Raw genomic sequence first — 23073 nt, 5'->3', positions numbered from 1 at the left:
ACTGCAAGCTCACCACCAATCACCAGTGCCACTCAAGAGGGGGCAAGAGGGGGTAATGTTCCCTAGGCCGCGCACAGAAGAGGTCCACAAAACAGGACTGGTTTATTTTTTTTATTTCACACCATGGCATTCTACCCTGGTCTCCAGGAACCTCTGGGCAGCCCTGCCACCATGCACACACGTGACCCACAAGAGTTAATACATTTAATGTAAGTGCACCAAATCTGCAATATACAATTTGTATGGCAAAGACCATATCGTATGATGCAAACAGGGGTGGTCAACATAACCAGCTAAAATTACACCGCCCACTAAACGATGCATGATGGAACAGCACAATGGGAGTCACCCTCGGAACCGACCCCAAATCTCCAAACACAATCACCTCGGCCAACACTTCTGGTGAAGCGCTCAGAAGCAGGAAAGAAGCATCACAGTCAGCAATACTTGGAGGGACTCGCTAACAGCCTGGAGTCTGACATTTGGTTCACTTCTACGATCGGAGCCAAATAACCGTTATCCACTGTACAACTGAGCTGCACCCGGAGCCATGCTGAGCAAGTCTCGCACAGCTCAGGATGCGGCAGGTTGTTTTTCCACCCTAGAAGTCGAGCCAGGCCCGGCCGCGCCACTAACATCGCTTGCAAGTCGAATCACAACGTATGCCAACAATTATTCACCCCGCCCATAGCCCTGCTTTGCCCCGAGCCAGATTCAGATATAGTAATAGGTTTTTACCCTTTTATCTGGCACAAAAACTGACACCTTTATACAAGGGATCATGTTTGCGATAACCACAACACAAGTAGTCAAAATGCAAACAAAATAGACAACTCTGATAATATGCACTGTCCTTGAATTTGATTGGTCCACACCTGAGACGGCTTTTCTTAGAGCCCAGTATCCAATGGTGTTGGACCAGAAGACGCCAAAAGGCGTACACTCTAAGAAAAGCCGTCTCTCGGGTGTAGACCAATCAAATTCAAGGACAGTGCATATTATCAGAGTTGTCTATTTTGTTTGCATTTTGACTACTTGTGTTGTGGTTATCGCAAACATGATCCCTTGTATAAAGGTGTCAGTTTTTGTGCCAGATAAAAGGGTAAAAACCTATTACTATATCTTGTTACTGGAAAAGGAGGTCTCATAATCCAGATTCAGATGTTCAGCTATTTTGCGAGGCCAGAGTTTCACGATTCGGTTCTGGCTCAGCTTGGCAAATAGCCAAGCTGAGGTCCTCGTGTTAGCGTGGCTCAGACGTGCCAGTGGAAATGGTGTGTAACTGGCAAGTGGGTTCATGCTCGCTTACTGGCGCTACACCAGATAATTTTCATGAATCAAAACTTGCGAATTGTAACGACTTGATATTTTGTATCTAATGTTCGTGTCCATTTCTCCAAAATTATCCCAAATGTGCTATCGATGTCAAATCACGAGATGAAGAATCCATTCGGATCTCTGGCAGAGCAGAAATGACTTGATCTTAAACTGTGTGTCATGACGTGTAATGGTGGAAAACACTGGATGGAAAGTAGTAGCAGACGCTTATTTATGTGCGAGGACTGAAGTTCAAGAAACCCTTAACTCTCACTTGGTTGGTACGATTAAGGGAGATTTTAAGTCGATGTGAGCTGAGACTCTACCCCGACTGAAGGACAGCTGTCCTCTTCAACAATTTCACGGAATGTGTTCTGAAAGAAGAAGACAAGTGATGTGAGGAGTAATTAATGAGTGGGAGAGTGAGACGAGTGGTGAAACGTATCAGGTGCGGCGGCCAGGAGCCAAAAAACCACAGTCAGGAGCAACCATAGCTCCTTGTAGCCCCAGACAAAATGCTGAACAGCCGTGCCTCTCCCTTGACTTTGGACCTCTGGGCTCCAACTCCCAGGCACACACTAAATTCCTGCAGCATCATTCTCGTGGAACTTGTGGAGGTGGTCGGAGTACCTGCAATAAACGCAACACAAGCACAGTGAAGTGTGTTTTTTTCCAGGCCTGCATGAAGCCGCCTCTCATGGTTGATGGTCACAAGTCTGTGGGGACTCAATGCTTCACGAGACGTTGTGGACACCAGAAATTAAAAGTGGCCGTATAATTATACAAAGGCTGCTAAATGGAATGGGAAAGCGAAGCAAGCAGTTTGAGGGCACAGCGCACGAGCCAACCAACACTAACCCTACTTCGAAACTACTAGACCAACAAGCCACAAGTAGCAATCCTACTCCTAACCAACCAGCCACTAAAACTACCACCACTACCCACAACCCTAAATCCATCTCTAGCATTTCTCCAAGGTCCCCTTTGACTTGTTGTTTAGCTTACAATTTTGGTGTTTACAATGGTGGTGGTACCGTGTTTGGCATGGGCCCTGGGTGCAAGAAGAAGGAAATGGGCCAGACGCTGTCGAATTCACCCCCCCGCCCACCTCCCACGTAGGCCAGCCCATGGGCCCCCAGTCCAGCTAGCTGCAGTGTCTACAAACTCGATAGCTATGCCCCAGGTTCACAGCGCCACGTGTCTCGTGTCGTCTGGACGCTCACTTCTTGGCGCAGTACGCGGCGCAGTCCCGGCCAACGCTCTCGCTCCATGCCGTCTTGTACAGCACCTGACGGCACACGGAGACGGGGATGTGGGGAGGGGGGTCAACCGCGATGAGCTTTACTACCGAGGATGGTTGTGCATTTCCGGCCTGTGCCAGTTGTTTGGCAGATGTGGACGTACACTCTCTAAGTGAATCAACCTTGAAAAACAATGGACCACATTACTACTCTGTAGGGCTCTCGCTGTTGTGCTGTATGGCTCGCAGATGTGTTTTTCGGTTGTACTAAGTGTTGTTCGGCATCATGGTCTGACATTTCCCTCCACGTGCTGCGAGATTCTTCAGTTTAGGAGTGAAATGTTAGACGTGATACAAACAACGAATGGTACAACCCGGAAACACATCAGACAGCTGATGGTCCACATTAAGTCGAAACTGCATGTCTCACGGCAGATCCGTTCACCACGAATTTCACGAGCGGAACCTCACAGTCCACCTTGCAAGTGCAAAAACACTGACCAGTCCATTGACCACATAATAGTAAAGCACAGTAAACTCTGAAAATTCAGCTGAGGCATTGACGCAATGCAATCCGCCGCTCATCAACTGAAGCAATTTCCTGCCAAACTAATCTGCGCATAGACATGTGAGTCGCTAGTCACGCGGCTATAAGCAAGAAGACTCCCGAAGCCTCACCAGAAACACGAGGCAGTGCAAGAGCACCGTGTAGAAGAAGGCAAAGGTTCGTGCAACCTTGTTGGACAAAATGAACCGGCCCTGCAGAGGAGAGGGAAACAAAATACAACCGTGGGGTGCCCCTTTAAAAGCATTGCACAATCGCCAAGACCTCAGCCTGTGTAAACAACGCAGTGATGCAACTCTATTGTGGCCAACAGCACATGCACACATAGCATGGCCATAACACCCAGCACACCACTAATTATTACACAGCACACCGCCCCCCATAATGACACATAGCACAGACGAGAAGGCACAACCCATGACACACAGCACATCCTAATAATACACAGCATAACAAGAATAGGCTTTACTCCTTCAGTTGTGTTAAGATGTTCAAACCCTAAATAGATCACTTGTGGTGAACATGCAAACAAAACATGCTCTGATAATGTATGATGCATTGTCTTTGCAACTGATTGGCCTACACCAGAGACAATCTTCTTTATGGCCTAGTCTCACTAGCAGTGTCAGGCCAGAGAATGCCAACAGGCGAACAGCACAAAGACAATGCCACGTGGGAGAGCATTTATAGCTTGGGGTGAGCAGCTACGTCATTGGACCTTTTTTGCCAGCACTACCAGCACTGGCAAAAAAGGTCCCATGATAATACGCAGCATATCACCAATACATGCAGCATAGCACACTCTGATTATACACACGGTATTCCAAGGTGACGCACAGCACGCCCCCAATGACCACATGACACCCCGGACCCCACGTGAAACTGTTCCGAAGCTCCACCCTGCCGGCCTGCTGACGCTTACCATGCTGAGTGTTGCTTTGTCCCAGGGGCTTAGGCTCATGTACTTCCTCTGGCGCTCCTGTGGACGAGAGAGGGTAGCGATGAGGCACTTACCTCAAATTCATCTCTACAGTGGGGATACCCCAAACAAAATTCCACATGGATTATTTTTTTGACACACTCAAGGCAGAAAGAGAGAATCCTGCGGACGCACCCTATGGCCAAAGGAGGCGAAGGGGTCGAGCCGCTCCTCGTACTGCGTCGAGTAGCGCTGCTCCGTGTCGTCCTCCCGCGCGCCCTGCAACAGCGCGACACGACCCCACGTCACACAGCAGCGCTACGCCACACGCTTTGCGATCGTTACAAAATCACGTCGTGCTCGCCATGTCCGGCTAGCCCCTTTGTTGGCGACTGTAATTACAAACACTTCCGGCAACATCCGTCAGACACGGGATCAATCGTAATGACAAACCAATAGCAGTGCAACCTGAAATTTAATTAACAAATGCACTGTGATTGCACATTCATTAGGAATTGCAAAATCACATTTGTAATTGACCTCAGGTTTGCCAACCTTAATCGTTTTGGGATTTACAGGGTGTGGTATTGGGTAGGGTTCGTGGCCGTGACATAACTGTGTATGGGGAAAAAAGGGATAAGTATGGTTTGCGTAGGGGCTAGAGGTACCCAGAGCGTAATTTGTCACCGAATATTTTCTGGGTCGATGGTCGATTGGAGATGGCAGGTGACTAGTAGTCGGTCATAGCAAGATATATATATACACTGGATGTGGTGTGATGGGTGAAGAAATATTTTTTCCGAGTCAACAAACAAGACAGATCTGGCTGAAATTATGCCCAAGAAGAAACTTACTGGCTGCAGCACTATTTCACAGGGATGCACTCATTTGTGCTACAGTGGCTGGGAAGAGGAATGAGATGGGGGGGGGGGGGGCGGGGCGGCTGTACTCACACGCCCGGGGTAGCTCTGGAGGAACTTGATCTTCTCGTAGAGCTTCACGTTGTCAGCGCGGAGATTATCCAGCTCTGCGTGCAGCGCCTGTACCGTCTGCTGGTGCATCCGCGCCTCCTGCACAAGCATGCGCACACGCAGATGCACGGGCACGCACATGTGGGTGCCGGCGATTGCCTGTGCGCGGCAGGTGCTGGGGTGGTCGCTCTCATAGCTACGGCCATCGGTAGCAGAGGCAATCGTACCGACTCGAGCTCCTGGTTCCTCAGGCGGAAGCGCTCGCGCTGACTGGAGATGATTGAGAGCAGTGAGTCCACCTGCCCCGGGGGCAGCTCCACGGACGGCGACGACGGCGCCTCCCCCCTTGTGGCCGGCGCTGCCGGAGTAACACAGAGCCCAGCAAGGTCAGCAAGGGTCAGCCGCGGGCTATGCTTACTCAATGCGCTGCACCGGATGACAACGCGTGCTGTCACTTCTCACCAAAAAACCTAGAGCTGGCTTCGCGGACCGGATCCGGCACGTTCTCCATGGGTGTACTGGTGTACTCGGTACCCTGCAAGAAACGATGCACACACGGAGGACAAGAACAGTGCGTGGAGGCGTCGCCAGCCACGGACGCAATGCACGTGTATCTGGGTGACCACAGCTGACCAGAGAGAGGTGATAGCAAACATCTGCGCCGTTCGAATCGTTGTGAGCGACGTGACTAGCTCGTCTGTTGAAAGTCACCTCAGCATCAGGCCGGGTGATGGACCCCATGCTGTGCAGGGTTGAAAGGTCGTGCTCCAGTTGGATAATCAGCTGCTTCTGTTCCGCCCCCACTTTAACCGCCTCGCTGTGTTCCTCCTGTAGCTCCGAGAAGCGCACTGACAAAGACAAGAATCTCCGTGACCACCTAGCAGGCCACGAGGGGGCACAAGAGGCTCCTATTCGATCCCACTTGACCCCAAAGGCCCTGGCCCGTCATGAAGTCGGGATGCTGAATCAAACAGGTTCCAGCGCAATTTGTGTTGGTGATTTGGGGCATCTGTTTACGGACTTGGTAGCCGGTGGTCAGGAATCAAACTCAGGTCGCCGGGTTCATAGCGCAATGTGCTAACTACCACGCCACCACTCTACTCCACCGCTCTACTCCACCGCTGTTCACTGCGAGGAGGCAAACATCCTCCTACATCTCCCAAGAGAATCGCCACCATCCCCACTGTTCAGCTCGTTATTAGCGAGGCACATGGTGGATCGATTAACGTATCACCTACCACTGATGTTACTGTGACCAAGGAGTTATTCAGGTCGCCGGGTTCTTAGCGCAGTGCGCTAACTACTACACCACCACTCCACCCCTCTGCTCTGCTGTCGCTGCTGCAGGCATCCACCATGCTCACCGTTGAGCTCGGTGTTCCCGATGCGCAGAGTGGTGTTTTCCGACTGAAGGGCGCGGTTCTTCTCCAGCAGCAACACCTCCAGAGGTTTGGATTCCTGCGGGAAACGATCGTGCACCAGTCTGTCGCGGCCGCAGCCTCACTGAGCGGAGCTTCCGCAGGTTGAGAATGGTCACGGGGAGCAGAGCTTAGGATCTCACCTGGGCTTCAGATTTATCCAGCGAAGAAGAAAATTCCATCGACTTGAGGATGCTTAAAAAAAAACCGAACACAATGGATAATGACATTAAAAAGAACATGATAACAGTTATATCGCTCTCATACAAAGGTGATCAGGTTCGACATGTGTAAAGGTATTTTTAAAAGCCTCGTGGGTACAAGTGAAGTTATTTGCTGACAGGCTGTGACTCAGGACTTTGGGGACCAACTGTTGACGGACCATGCAGATTTGTGAAACTCTTAAAAGTTGACCAGGCTGAAAGGAAACCGATACAGCAACTGGGTGTGTGAACCAATGTGCGTCACCCCCTGTATGCGTGAGATTTGTCCATGGACTGCAGTTTCATCATTACCGCTCCCCACACTCATACACACAAGCACGAGTGTTGGGCAACATAAGTGATCATACAATGTGACGCTGATATCCTTCATGATCGTTTTAAATATACGATCTGGACGCCTATATAGAAGTTGTGTGGTCACTTTTGTCGTGCAACACTAGAGGACCGAGCGGGGCCTCACTTGAGCTCAGACTTGATCACGCTGTAGTCAGCCTGGGCCTTGAGCTGCTCCTCCAGTTTCTGCAGAACAACCACATGGAGCATCGATCGCCGGTGCCTTGTCGTCGAGCAGCCAGACAAGGGCGCCTTGCCCACCCATACGCCCGCCACCCACTCGCCCACCACCCGCACACCTGCCACCCACTCGCCCGCCACCCACACGCCCGCCACCCACACGCCCGCCACCCACACGCCTGCCGCGCGTAGCTTTACAAGTGACTTCATAGCGTCTGGGGGTGCGGTTGTATTTACACGCTGTGTTGTATTTTATGTTGTACACATTGTACTGTATATTGTATTTTTATCCCACACATTCTCACCGTGGTAAATTGACGCATGTCAATGCGTAGTTACATTGTTCAGTCAAGAATGTATGTTTCACCATACTCGTTATATGCAGCTCATGGAAAGGAAATAACATATTAAATTATCAACTGATAGGCCTTCTGGAGCAATGTACATGTACGGCCCTTTGTCAGTCCACTATTGGATGAGGGTCTGCCCACACTTTGTGGGTTGTGGGGGTAATTTATCCATCCCTCACCAGACTGGTCACAAGCGAGGTATACTTGAAGAGATCTCACCTGTGGGTGGTAAGGCTCTACCGATGCGTATTGAGAGTGTGCGTGAAGTGTTATAATTGTAGTGCACTGCACTACAAACCCGGTGACCTGGGTTCATAGCCCAGTGCGCTGTGTTCAGTTCCAGAAGTAAACTTAGTAAACAAGAACCTAGTCCGGTCACTGGGGAGAAATGGGGACAGATATAATTTGGCCACACCATCCCCTCATGTGCCGGGCCAACCTTCCAAAGTGCTCGCTAACAGCACTGACCCCAACAGCCTGTTAAAGGCCACATGGTGTGGATCTTTATCTGCGCGCTTGCTTGTGCATGTACCCACCTTGGCCGTGTGGTCACGTGCTGCCAGCTGCTGCTCTAGACGCGCCACGTGGCTGGCGCCGCTCTCTCGCTGCTGCCCGAGTGCCGCCTGCAGGCGCTGCACGTCGTCCACCAGCTGCGCAACCTCCCGCTCCTTGGCTGCCAGCTCATGGTCGAATGCCAAGCGGGCCTGCGAATCCCCCAGCGGCACCTGCACAGCGCGAATATCGGGTTTCCCCGGAGAATATTTCGTTTCCGAATATCAGTCCTGAATGTTTACTTGCCAATTACTTGTTACACCGCGAACAAATATTATTCCGGCGCAACCCCAGGGCGAGGAATATGTGAGACGCTTACCGTCGAACCGCCCACATCCGCCTGTGGGCGGACGCCGCTGCCTGCTGACAGCTGCTCCTTCAGGCTCTCCACCTGCCTCTGAGCCGCCTCTGCCCTCTGTGCGCAGTGAGTGAGAGGAACAAGTTTAGCAACCCCGAGCTAACCAGCCTGGGCCAACCAGCCTGGCTTCTAACAGCCGAAGCATAGCCTAAGCTGGACTATATCAGCCAATGCCAGCTTAAGCTAGCCTACATCAGCCTAAGCCAACCTAAGCTTGCCTATATTAGCCTAAACCAACATAACATAACCTCTAACAGCCTAAACCAGCCTAGTGCAGCCAATTACACCATGAAACAGCCTAAAATAGCGTAAGCCAACCTACGCAAGCCAATACCCACATAAGCTTGTCTTCAGTCTTTGGCCTACACCAGCCAACGTTGGCAAGATAATCTAAGCAACCCTATGCCTACCTAAGACAGCATATGGCAGCCTAAGCTGCGTGGGCCAAACTGCCAACAAGCATACCATAATGCACCCACTCCGATAATTGTGCAAGTGGGCACCGCAGCACGCATGCTGTCACAGCCGTACAAAGTAAATACAATCCAAACAAGTCTAGTATAATGTCTTATTAAATCCCTCACCTGATTGGCTCTCTCCAAATCCATCATAATGATATCTGCCTCGTCTGCCCTGTACACAACGAGAAGTTGGGAGATTAAACATGGGTTTTAGAATGTTCATGAAGATGGATTCATTTGAGTGGAGTGGTGGTGCTGTCGTTAGTGTGCCGCGCTACGATTCCCGGCAATGGCTATCATCAGTGGGGAGCGATGCCCATTACCTTTAACAACCCGCACTGATGAGCAGATGAAGAATGGTTAAACAACTCTCACAACCAACTTGGGATTGAGTCAATAGACTGACAGCACTTTGTGTCAGTGGTTTGACAAAGATCTGTAAATTATTTGTTTATTTTTACGTTTATTTGTTTACGTGTCGGACTCAGCAGTGTTCACTGCCCATGACGATTAGGTAGCCTCTTGGGGGGGTTGCTAATCTGTACAAAAATGAAATCGGCAAAAGTGGGACGGTGCAGAAAAAACAGCACCAACATAATCATCTTCTCAACAATGTCAATGAAGCGTTTTTTGACAGAAACGATTCTTACTTAGCGGCAATTTCTTCGTCATATTTGGCTTTCAGGTCGAAGAGTTCCGCCTGCGTCGATTCCATTGCTGCAAGATTCACATTGTTAGGAACACGGTGCAGACCCCTGTGATCATGAGGTGCATGCAGTGCATTGACTTAACCTGCATATGAATGTAAAAAAAAAAATGTGTAATCGCAATAATGTGGACTGTGGGGGAGATCGCGATGACTGGAGTTGTGAAACACTGCGTTTGATGACACGGAGGCGTCGTCATACAACGCAAACTGCCAGGGACATACTGGGGACAGCACAGGGGTTTAAGCCGGGTCAACAATGCCCCCAGCATGAGGAGGGGCGTGGGGAACAAGGGAGGCCTTACGACCACATCACCTTATCGAGTCTGGTGGTTTAGTAGACTATCTGGGAATACAATCTGTTGTAGGCATGGTACTGCGAGGTGGCCATAAGATGGCAGTACAGCACTATATTCTTGAATCTATATGCGCGAAGACTTGAACTTTAGCGCCCTTGAATGTGGGTTTTCTATGGGTATAATGCCAAGCACTCTTAGCCTTGCTGGGCAACAGAACGCCAGGAGATGGCAGTACAGCAAACGTGTTCCTGACTCGTGTGAGTGTAGGTACCCCGGTTCCCTCCTGCATGAAGCAAAACGATCGTTTCAAAAAGCATTACGCAAAACATCCCAATATAACAGGACCCTTCTGAGAAAGAAACGCTTGAGATAAATAGCAAGGACATTTGGTTTTTTGCTCCATTCATGTAGCACAACGGCTATCACGAGGTTACGATGATTATTCCTTGTAAAGCTTTACAGAACATTAAGGCCAAAAATTAAGATGAACCATGATGACGACCGTTATTGGTGTGACCCACCGCTCTGCAGGATGCTCACGCGCACCTCGGCCTCCCCCAGTTTCTTACGCAGCGTCTGCTGGTCCTCCTGGAGCAACCTGAGACCACAGGAGACAACACGAGAGTCAATCGCTGCTCCTGCCCCGCGCTAGACGACCTGTCTGCGCACCACACTAATGCTGGTGCTTGTACATCTACAGCCCCTTTTTCAATCCACTGCTGGATGAGGGCCTCCCAACACGGTGCGGATTGTTTGACAATACTTCACCACGCTGGTCAGCGCAGGTTGGTGAAGGCGGGCAGCATGGACGTGGTAGCAGTGGATATACTGCTGCACCGTCCGTTGCTGACGACCACCTAGCCACGCGGACCCTACGACAACCTGTCTGTGCACAGCAGGTTACCCGTCTCAGCGATACCTAGTCACAAACCTGCGAGATCTCATGTGATCGTATGCGTTTCCGGGTGATTTTGTGACAGGCAACGCTCACGCAGGTCGTGCAAAATTGTCAGACCGAGTTAAACCTGCATCCCCGGTTGCTCCCTGGTTCGGCACGCACCTCTCCCTCTCGTCGTACTCTCCGCGTATCTTCTGCTCGCGCTCCAGGGCGAGGGTCTCGACACGAGCCCCGGCCGTCTGCTCGTACTCACGGATCCGATCCTTTAGCGCCTTAATCGTCACCTCTAGGGGCGCGAGGAGAGTGGGGGAGAGGATGGGGGAAAAGAGGACGGCGAGGTTTAAGCGCCACGCGCCCAGTGTACACACACGCATACGGGGTGGGGGGACGCCCAACCATTGCGCGTGTCTCACAGAGGTGGGAAACACTGACAATGAATAAGCGGTCAATCACTGCAAAGGTTCGCACTATGGAATGGGGAAGGAAGGCAGAAAAGTTTGGCGATGCTGCACACAAGCCAACCAATTGGCTAATGCATTAGCCAACCAGCCACTAATGCTAAAATGAAAACCTCTAGCCAACCAAATATGACTACCAGCCCGGCATCTAACCATAACCAACCAGATAACCAAGTACGAGAACCAGCCCTTGCCTCGAACCCAATCTGTCCATGCAAGGGCCTGTCTATACTCAGTCGACAAGCACGTTACTTTTTCGCATTATTATCGAATAATGCCAATGTGGATGTTTATGTGTGGCCCACTAAAGGTATTTGGAAATTTCAAGTTGGCCACCGGAGTGTGCAGCCAAAGGGAGGAATGGTGTCCAAGAGGACAATCATCATGGAGATGGAGTGATGAGATGAGTTCTCGTGCAGGAAGAATGGTGACGCTGTGGGGAGGCCTCCATCCAGCAGTGGCTAGACAATGGCTGATGATAATGATGAAGGATATGGTTCTCCACCACTGGTGCGCCTTCTTGGAGAAGACAGGACGGTAAGCTATGTGGCACGGCTCTACACGCAGGCTCACCCTGGTTCTTGACGTGTGCAAACTCCTTGTTGTACTCCTCCAAAGTCTCACGCAGCTTTTGGTTTTCCATCTCAACATCGTTCAGCCGCTGCACCTTCTGCTGCAGCTGCATCGCCACCTCCAGGACCCCCACAGGGTCTGGAATGAAGGGGGTAATTAGGATAGCAGGCAGGGTATGGAACAGAGACAAGTATATTTCTTTTCTTAGCTCTGGCAACTTAGGAGCAAATTTAATTGGAAACCCGATACATTAGACAGTGGCATCATGTTTCCTGACTAATTTAAATAGCTCTCACAACGTGAACAGTAACTTTCACATGTTAAAGAGCCACAGAGGTGGCAGCCCAGTGCACAGATCATGTGATGCATGGCAATTGGGAGTTGGTGAAGTGATTTGTTCGGTTCATTCCGAAACTTAACAAGACTCAACAAACTGGTTATACAATCCCTGTGCATTAGGCCTTTAACAAAACTTTCAGATTGTGAACCAAAGTTATGTCAGCAGTGTTACACGGGCATATTTGATTCATATTATATGCAATGTTTTGAGAAGTAACGTAATCATATATCTGGCATTTAAAAAATACTGTAAACTGATTACTTGAACATCTTTTAGATTAAAGTCTTCAAATGATCATACATCGGGTTAGTTTAAGGTAGACGGGAGATGAAAGTGCAGAAATGTATTCTTGACTGTGTGTGAGTGAAGCTTTCAGTGTGATGGGTTTTCTACAGATTCTCCAATTTCCTCCCACACAAAGCCAAAGAACCATTAACAGAATTGTCTCAACATTGCAATGTAGCGGGATCCCTCAAGCGAGGGATTTCTTGTTAAGGACACTATCCCAAGATAGGGAAAATCTTGGGACATCGTGTCTCTACGGTGCAGCATCTACAGAATCTGGCAGACAGTAGAAATTGCCGGTGTGGTGTTGTGGCATCAACTGCTTTGGCCATGAAGACATCTTGATGTCGATTACTATAATTACTCCAAGTAAATGACAACGGAGAGTTAATCAAGCAAGCGTCAATCTTGCTGTCATCTTACCGGGCACATCGATAAACCGCTTGTAGACATTCAAAAAGGCCGTCTCGGCCTCCTTGCTCCTCTTGCTGAGTGCATCGATCTGAGTTCACACACACACACACGCACACATACGACGTTCACGCACCGACTGGAACTCCCACACGCGCACAGAGCTCACTGCTCGGGTAGCGCCTTAAGGAAAAGATGGCCAACTGTGACCGAAATACGCAACTTGGGAGTTTTACATGAACGTTATTCTCAATCTAGCTAGGTAGCTCAGCAGTTAGCTGCAGATCGGCTCAACACATCATCCTTCCGGGGTGGATAAAAATGAGTACTAATTTGTGGGAAATGTCAACAGTAGTTGTCCATATGACACTCACCCCCCCCCCCCCCCATCATTTATACCACAGGATCAGGGCTGTAAACAGAAGATGACCATCTCAATGCTCAATGGTGAAAATCACCATTCTGAACCAGCATGAACCACACGTAAATTTGCAGCCCGTTTGGCAATCCTGATCTGAATTAAGGCATCCCCAAGCTGTTGAGGTTGTGGGGGTTATTCGAACATATCCGCTACACTATAAGTGTGGGTTAGTAAGGGCGGGCAGCATAGATGTCATAGCATAGAAGCAAAGGGCAACAGCCACCTATGTCCATCCAAGCATTGTCCTTGGATACAATTCTGCTTAGCTTCTGACATCTTGACTCAATCTGGTAAATTGTAGGCCATAGGCATATAAAACACTCCAAGAGAACAGTACAAGCCACCCAACCTGTGAACGGTAGAGGTAAGCAGATGATGGCGTGTGAGCAATATAATTCCATATACTTCACAGCCCTTATCAATCCACTGCTGGATGGCCTCCCCATGCCATTTCAGTCATGTGGGTTGTTTGACCATACTTCACCCAACTGGTCAATTTGGTTGTCACCATTGACACGCTTTGCCAGTTAGTCACAAGAAATAAAGGAACAACGAGAGGCCAAGGGAGAGTACAATTCACACTGCCGTGATGAACAACTTCACACCTGCAAAGCCCGTTCAATGCTTTCACTTACTGTAAGCGCATGAAAACTTCCACAGTTGCTGTGCGGCTTAGCGTGTGCATGAAATTCCCCCGTCACCGGCACCCGGCGATGTGAAAACTGCCATTCCAGTGCCCATGGTGCTAATACCACTTTGCGTCCCCCATGGAGCAAAAATCCAAGCGACCCGTACGCTGGCGCAACGCAAAGGGTGACAGGCAACCCCGGTAAGCAGCCGCGACCAAACTTGTGCTGCGCTGCCAACACCAGCTAATGCCAAGTTCTGCAGGCATTCGCTTGCTCGGACATACCCGAGAATTTATTGGCTGCTCAGTAATGCGGTGATGGCTAAATTATTAAGGCCACGCACATGGCAATGATCAAGGCCATCCAAGGAATTCTGAACGTGTTGCTGTAAATTTAGCTCTACTTTATCTTAAGTGTCCAGTTGGTTTGAATTCCCACTAGTTTGTAATTTTAGGATTTGGGGACGGCCAAATGTGTTCACCTTAGCGAAGCATTGAAGGTAGAGCGTTCGAAGTGCCCACGGTGACTGTAAGAGTCATTTCACACTCATCATGCCCACATGATAGTTGTTCTCAAAAAAGATTGACGCTCACCATAATAATGTGGAATTTACACCACTAGCTCAGGACCATCAAGGCAGACACAGATTGTCCTCTAATCGTTTTGAGTGATGAAATCCTGACGTGGTTCTTACCGTTTGTGCTTTTATCGAGGCCACCCCACCGTCATACACTCCAGTGACCGCTATGGCCACCAGTGTCCATGTTGCTGTGACAGACGGGCACAGGCGCTAAGCCCCCATAGAATGTGCACTCTCCTCAGATGTGCCAAAGCAGTCTACTCACTCTCACTTGCCCGGGGCTCCCAATTTGCCAAGGCAGGGTTATTTTTTTGTCAGTGTAATGTGTGAGTGTCAAGGTTTGTACGCGCAAGTGGAAAAATAACATGCCAAGTATTTTTTATTCGGGTATCTTTTCATCTCAGGTGCGGCCGTTTATTCATATTTTGAGGGCAATTAAAGTGACGCACTTCACCATGAAGGGTTTTGCAATTGCTATACGTAACGCCGAATTATTTTTTTTATACAGCACATCATACTCGCTGTTGAGATAAGTAAGTGGGCTTGGGCAGAACACGTCGCTAGAAGGGACGACGGCCCCCGATCGACACTCATGACAGTGGCAGCCAAAGGAGGGAGCACGCCAAAGATAGCGTCCACCGCGGAGATAAAGCGCTCACATCACCTTGTGTGCAGGAGGTGGATGGACGGCCTTCGTCCAGCAGCAGATCGACCATGGTTGATGATATTTTATATACCACTGGCTTCCCCAAGATGCACATGTCCCACTGTTTTTTGCTATTTAAGTCCAAACTGTATTGTAAATGTGATACATTTTCAAGCCATTAGTTTATTTCGGTACACTCCAGATTAAAGCCAGAGAATTTTCATATCGCTGCTATAGCTGCGAGTACACCATGTTCTTTTATATATTTTGCTTTCAGTTGCAGAGTACATGATTTGTAAACAACTAAAGCAGCAAAACGGTACGAGGATGTATTGACAGTGTGTAATGATTTAAAAGCAGCAGCTGGGGTCACCTGGGCCAAACACGTGCCCCTTGGACACAGGTGTCTAACCCTCATCCATGGTACTTGGCCACCCTGATGTCCAACAATGGAAAATGTCTCCGGATCCTTATTAGGGCTAATAACGCGCAATGCTAAGCAAAATATACTTTATTTACTACTCGTGATTTATATAACCACAGTTGTCAGGGGTCAGTGACATCTAGTATCGATTTCATCTAGACCCCTTCAAAGTTTATGAGTGACTACGTGAGTGTGTGTATATATACGTGACTCGGGATAAAAATAAAAGATTCTGTTTTCGCTGAGTAAGCCAGCTGTCCTTACTTGGGCTATACTGAGTACCATCATCTACTGTGTCAAAACACTGACACTGATTGCGTTATTTTTATTCCAATTAAAGAACAATACTTCAAAATTGTCTTTGATATAATCGAGACAGCTGCAAATATGCTGTGTGACATCTATAAGACAGGTGAACGCATTGCTTAGGCAGCTAATACCGCGTCAGAGACACTGAGACGGTACCAGGTTCCTGGGTTTGAATCCACGTTTCAGCCGCCCATAGTTTTTCAAGTGCCATGCTAAAGTTGACATTCTGACAGCTCCATCTCCACGGTGGGAGTCATCTCGTGCGGCTGTCCCTCCTTTGGCTGCCACTCGGTAGTTATTTTCGGGAACTGGCCACCATCGCTTTACGTGTTGTGCCCAAGACCACTTAACTTAACGGTAATTTACGTCTTTAACCTGTCGATGTTCTCAAATCCATGTATTATTTTTTCCTGTTCTTGCTTAATTGGACTTATTTCAGCTCTCTGAATTCAATGTTTTGGTTTTACTGATATGCAACAAACACTTTTTAGTCAGGGCAACACAAGGTACTGCACTGCTTGCTGTAAGAAATCCCAAAGAAAATATTTTGTAGGACAAGATACAGATAAAACAATGTGAAAACAAAAGCAAAACTTTTTTTTAAGGCAACTCATATAAAGTATAAAGGATTGAATCGGTGGCACAGTGCTCTATAAACCAAGTGAGTTTTATTCCCAACAATGGCTAAAATTAGTGGAGACATCTGAACCATTCCTGGCCTCCCCACTTCACAACAACCCACACTGACCAGCAACATGGCATGAGGAGGCTTTCATTCAGCAGTGGACTGACAAAAGGTTTGTATATTAAAAATATAAAGCAGAAAAACGCCTGTTGTATTGGTCCAGGCTTTTCCACAATAATGCATCAATACATGAATAGGTGTGCCCGGCCACCAGAGTTGACCGTGACGTGACTTACTGGAAAGCATTGATATTTGAACTGCTGCTGACTTATCAGCAGCAGTTCAGTGTGTGAGGTTCTCGCTCCGTAGGCAACACGTACCTCGCCCTGAAAACTTTTCAGCAGCGGAGCAACCTGCTTCCTCAGCTCCTGCAAAACAACAGAGGCACGAGGAAGGGTTACTCACTCACTCATATTCGCTTGACCGACCGAATACGAGGGGGAGTCTCAACATTTAATTACATTTTCTGTTTGGGCGCATTAAAATAAATGGAGTCATTAACACTTTTTACTTTAAAAAACCCAACAGTCAGTAACCAAAGATTACTGACAAGATACTTCGGTATGTGCTCAGACATACATCTTTTCCACCGTACAACTGAGCCAGGGACGTGCTGAGCCAGCCTGGTAGAGCCGTTTTTCCAATGCAGAGGCTGAGCTGTGCCGCTGACATCACACGCAACAAAAGCGTCATTACCCCCTCCCCTGGCCCTGCTTGGCCCCGAACCAGACTTATATTTCTTGTGAAGCCACATGTCAAGATTTGGTTCCAGCTACAAGTCAAATGACCAATGTAAAATCACCTGTGTCTTGAGTGGCCTGCACTGGCGTGGCTCAGATGTGCCAGTAGAAAAGGGGTAAGAGAGAGAGAGAGAGTCAATGGCTCAAATGGACAGACCTGCATTATTCAGGGAGACTCGATGGCTCAGGAAGAGACTCCTGTTCTTGTGTTATCAGTGTCAGGAAGAGACCCCCTCACAGGGGGAGAAAACCACGCGGCTCAGACAGAGACCCCGTTGAATCAAAAGAGACCTCCTGGTTTCAAAGGAGAGAGAAGCCCTGTTGGGTCCCTGCTCGCACCTCGGGGGTGTTCTTCTTGAAATCGCGGCTCTGGTCGATGAGTCGGCGGCGCGACTGCTCACTGTCATCTTGGCGGATCGCGAGCTCTGCCGCCGTCTGGTCCAACTCGCGCTGCATGCGGTCATCGTCCAGCATTAAAGAGGTTCATCATCACTCAGTTGTTACAACCAAAAGCACGGAGAATAAAACAATAATGATGTGAATATGCAGCTTGTTTGCCAGTCCACTACTGGATGAGGGCCTCCCCCACCCCATGAGGGTTATGGGGTTTATTTGACCATACTTCACCACACGGAGTTGGTGAAGGTGGGGAGCCCAGACGTTTGGAGCATAGTGCAGTAAATATACTCTGCTGCACTCTACTCTGCTGATAATGCAGCTTTGCAGCAGCCTAGATAGTTTTATGCATGATGGCCACACACCCATGGTCCTGCTACAACACTGGGATGTTTGACCAAGCCCATGTTGTTTGAAACGTGGGATAACTCCAGAGTGCCTGGAGAACAACTACGCTGATTGAGAAGGCAACACCCAGCTCCCAACACGGATAGGGAAACATAAATTTATTCCTGTACTACTTTACCCTGGTCAGCTCACGTGATGCTCGTATATATTGCAGATGGTTCTGTTATTTCATTTATTCATGAATTCAATTCTTTTACTTAAAGAGCATGTATGAGACAATTAAGACCAGAAGTCTCACCTACAAGGGAGGTTTGGGCTAAGTAAAGACAACCGAATAGCTACGGTTAATCTTTGTAGGAGAATAAACACCCATTAGTCAATGGGCTGAGACCTCACATTTAACAAGTCGGTACATTAGTTGGTAAATATAGGGAGGTTTTACCTAATTTAAAAAAGCTAATTGACACAATGCAGCTGTTGACCATATGAAGAAATCATTGGCACCAACATGTTTTCCACCTCTGGAGGCACCAGCGTCTTGCTCACTCACTGACCATGGCCTCAAAATACATTGATGTTAAATATTGTACATCTATATTTTCTCACTTTTGTCTGTGCCAACCGCGCCACCACGATGGAGGTGGTGTATTTCTTAAGTGGACAGGGCAGGTATAATGGTGGGAATTGGGCTTGCTTGGGAGTTGGGATAGGGTTTTGGGGTTAAGGTCAAAATTGAAGATATGGTTAAAGTTAGGAGATCGAGTTTTGGGTATGGCTGATATTGGAGTTATAGGTCGGATTAATGTTCGGGTGAAAATTCAAACTCGGGGTATTTTGTGGTGTAAGGTTGTAATAAGAGATATAACCGGTGGAGAATAAAGGTTGAGTACATTTACATTTATGGTAATGTTGAAATAACTGAGGGATAAACGTACTGTAAAGGTTCGAGTTTGGGGTTAAGGTTTAGAGGTACGGATAGGGTTATAGTTGGACTTGGGTATCGAGTTCAGTTTGGAGGTACAGGTTGAGTCATGGTTGGAGTTTTGTACACGGTTAAAGTTAAGGGTGGAGTTAGGGGTTGTGTTAATATTGGGATAAATCAAGATTCTGTAAGGCTGGTAGAACAGCTAAGTGTTATGGGGCAAGGTTATGGGAAAGCGTGAACTTCGGACGTGGGTTGAGGGACAGACACCGGGTTGACTAAAAGGGCTGGCGACACAGCTGGCGGCGAGGACGGAACCTGCGATATCGTCATGGCAACCCCCGAACCGATGCTGCGCATTCCACATTCCCATGACGGGGGACCGGTCAGTATCTCTCCACTGACCAACCCACCGACGGCTTCCCACGAAGTATTTACTCGTTCGGGGGTGGCGGCTAGCTGCTGACTCATTGTCTCGCACCTGCAGCTGCTGGAGATCGAAGCTCCGCCAACAGCGGAGGGCCGAGGCGAGCGGGGCCGCCATGTCGCCGACGTGGACCGCGGCCCGGAACCAAAACACCGTGACGTCATGTGCCCCCTCACGCGGTGGACTCGCGCGACGTCATCGCGCGGTTGTCTGTCGTGACGTCATCACGCGGAGGTCTCGTGCGACGTCATCGCGCGGTGGACTGGCGCGACGTCATCGCGCGGTGATCTCGCGCGACGTAATCGCGCACGGTATTTTATTTTCAGACTCAATTTATCTATGCTGCAGGAGGAATCCGATGAGCTATGAAGCTCTTTTCTTCACAGATGTCGGGGCGGGTAAGAACGTTACATCAACAATCAGTACAAAAACACGACAGAGCTACAAATCACCCAAAGGGGGCCGTCCGTAAATGACGTCACGCAATTTTCAGACGATTTTGACCCCCCCCTCTCGTCACACGGCGTCACAAAAAGTCAGACCCCCCTCAAATATGACGTCACAATGCTCTGCCCCCCACCCCCTCAAAACCATATTTCCATTTTGAAAATAAAACATGCTTAAAATCGCTTAAACTATTGTCATTGTAGTGCGTATTTAATGTGGCACTGCACTCTGATGTTGTAGGAGAAAACATTCATTAAAACGTATATTTAATTAAGTAGAACGTGTTATCTATATTTATTTGAAATTGCGCATTTTGATGTGACGTCACATTTCTCACCCCCCCCCCCCCCATCGTCACACATCGTCACAAATGTCTGACCCCTCCCCCTTCCCCAGGTGCGTGACGTCATTTATGGACGGACCCCCAAGACGCTTTACAACAACGGTACATTTGAATGTAATGGTAGAGATGAGGTGAATAAAATCGGCGAGAGGAAGCCAAATTGACAACAGTAAAAAAATGCTGAATGGATTAAATGAATGGGGAATGAGTTATAATCTTTGGTTCTTTCGGTAGTCACGTAGAAAGAAAAAATAAATTGAATAATAGCATACGACGTTTCGATTCCAACACAAGCAATCATCAGGTACAAATGAAAGATAAAACAAACCTAGTAAATTCATATTCTTAGTTTTTTCGGTAAAGTCACGTTGAAGAGAAACAACAAAATAACAAAATATATATTAAACAATAAAAAATTCTCACGACGTTTCGACCATAACTCAAACGGTCATCATCAGGTGTGTTGGTTTGCATAAATTTATTTTTAAAACGGCACATTTATTTATATAAAAAAACGTTAGCGTCACGCGCAGCGATTGGCAGTTTGCCCAGGACTAGTCCATCTATTTTTTTTTAAAAGAGGAGGGGGGAGACGAAATTTTTTATAATGTATGCTGTCTGAAAGCCACTGTAAGCGTGAACAATCAATCAAGAACTGAAATGATTTATCAAATATTTCCAATGATTGCTAAGATAGAATCCATCTTCTCGGTTGAAATTGTCTCTGTGCTTGTATATGTGGATAGCCTCATGAACGAATCTCTCATGGAAGCCAGATGGCTTACAAAGAACCTCCGTCTTGGAAAAGTCAATGGCATGTGAGCCTACTGAATTAGAACAATGATCTGCTACGGCCGAGGTGTTGGTCCTACCGTGTTTAAGGTCTGCTTTATGTTCACGAATGCGGTCCGAGACATGGCGTTTGGTTTCTCCAATGTAACTACTACCACAGAGGCAACTTAGTTTGTAGACACCAGGGTATTGTATGTCCGGAATCACATCTTTTACAGACGGAACCAGATCACGGATTTTATGTAATGTGTTGAAACGGACCTGGATCTTGTGTTTATTCAAGATTTTGGAGATCTTTTTTGTGATCCCAGCAATGTAGGGTAAAGTGATGGTTTTGAAAGGCTCCTCAAGAGGGTTCTTCTTCATGGTTTGAGTGATAGCGTTGCGGATTTATAGTAAATAAATGTGCCGTTTAAAAAATAAATTTATGCAAACCAACACACCTGATGATGACCGTTTGAGTTATGGTCGAAACGTCGTGAGAATTTTTTATTGTTTTATATATATTTTTTGTTATTTTGTTGTTTCTCTTCAACGTGACTTTACCGAAAAAACTAAGAATATGAATTACTGCAGTCACGAAAGCTTTAAATCAAAATTTAAACCTAGTAAACTTAGAAATACAGGTAGTCCCCGACTTACGATGGTCCCCGACTTACGATATTTCGATCTTACGATGGCGATATGACAAAATTGTAAAATATTTTTTAATTTCACGCGGCAGGCAAACGCGGCAACTAAGTTAATGTAGCCATCAACAACCTAACATCGTTCAAGTGTGCAGACGACGGACAGAATCTTGGTGAGTACAGTAGAATATGATACGTTACGATACGTTCAATGCATGTATGATACATAGTTTGAGCGATTTCATTTTAGGGTTACCACGATACGATACATACGTTCAATGCATGTTAAAAGTTTTTTTTTTATATATAGCAGATGATTGTTTCCTGAAAAAACTTTCCATGAAATTGCAGTTAATAAAGGTAGGCTAAGAATTTACCTTGTTTTTTACTTAAAATTGTACTGTGCAATACAGTATTGTAATAAATAAATACATACAGTATATAGTTTATACAGTACGGTACTGTAAATTGCTCTGTTTTGCTAAATTATCACCATTTAAGCCTCCTGGGTAGGCTAGGCCATTTTCGACTTACGATATTTTCGACTTACGATATTTTCGATTTACGATATTTTCGACTTACGATGGTGGTCGTCGTAACGCATCTCCGTCGTAAGTCGGGGACTACCTGTATAATGCAATACAACACAGAGAGTCGGCTAACATAACAGTCAACATGAGTGATATGATGAGAACATGACGACGGACACAGCAGCAGCGGTGGTGGTTGTGAAGGGATGTCGTCACGCTGCTTGGTTGTGAAGGGATGTCGTTACGCTCCTTGCTCGTGACCCCCCTCATTGTGACGTCATCACGCCTTCCCGTCGTCGCTGGTCCTTACCTTCAGCTTTGCGTGACGTCATCACGTGCCGCCCCATGCCTGACGTCATCGCGCTCAGCGCGCGATCCTTTTTGTGACGTCATCCCGCCATTACCCCGGCTTGTAATGTGCAGGTGTAATGTGTATTAACAAATTACGCATTATACGGTCAAATAAGATATAGCAGTATAGCAAATAAGATAGTTTAACACTAATCTTACACCGTCGCTGCCCCTACCCTATAACCAACCCAAACTGACCGGCTTGGTGAAGTATGGTTGAACAAAACCCATGGCTGACAATGCCTTCATCCAGCAGTGGATAGACCTTGGCTGATGATGATGATAATTCACGTTATGGATATCCAAGCAACGGCAGCTGACGTAGCAGTGTCAACAACAACATAACAACTCCAAGCATAGTCCAATCATCAAACGAACGAGTGAATTTCACCCGTTTTGCCCGTGAGCCTAATGGCCATATTTTCCAGCAACATTCATTTACACAACAAATGACCCTCATCGGCAGAGTTGTGGCTATGTTGAACAAATGCCGTTGAGTTTCCTTCAGCGTTGTATGCAAGCCCTCTCCACGGTGGCGTCCGCTCAGGGCAGTACAGCAACATGGTTCTCGATTAATGTAGGGTAATCACCGCAAT

General features: G+C 47.7%; 1 protein-coding gene across 1 annotated transcript; it reads right to left on the bottom strand.

Annotated features, from left to right (window-relative positions):
* Positions 1-97: 97 nt before the first annotated feature.
* On the bottom strand, positions 98-22327 carry CUX1 (cut like homeobox 1). Its single transcript, XM_032967491.2, has 24 exons — positions 22179-22327; positions 19440-19763; positions 17632-17742; positions 16873-16920; positions 12871-12949; positions 11823-11960; positions 10954-11077; positions 10415-10491; positions 9539-9605; positions 9012-9060; positions 8389-8484; positions 8054-8242; positions 7115-7173; positions 6574-6625; positions 6377-6470; positions 5724-5860; positions 5475-5547; positions 5240-5370; positions 4995-5111; positions 4237-4320; positions 4045-4101; positions 3236-3316; positions 2541-2605; positions 98-1947 (listed from the first exon to the last, which is right to left on the bottom strand). The coding sequence occupies exons 2-24, from the start codon at positions 19500-19502 to the stop codon at positions 1896-1898; spliced, it is 2043 nt and encodes a 680-aa protein (XP_032823382.2). The 5' UTR covers positions 19503-19763; positions 22179-22327; the 3' UTR covers positions 98-1895.
* Between the last annotated feature and the right edge of the window lie 746 nt (positions 22328-23073).

This window comes from Petromyzon marinus, chromosome 38, assembly GCF_048934315.1.
Source record: "Petromyzon marinus isolate PM22_M1 ecotype Great Lakes invasive population chromosome 38, UKy_Petmar_22M1.pri1.0, whole genome shotgun sequence".
Classification (NCBI taxonomy): domain Eukaryota; kingdom Metazoa; phylum Chordata; class Hyperoartia; order Petromyzontiformes; family Petromyzontidae; genus Petromyzon; species Petromyzon marinus.
Note: the sequence above shows the minus strand (reverse complement) of the source record. Positions and strands in the feature narration are given on the sequence as shown.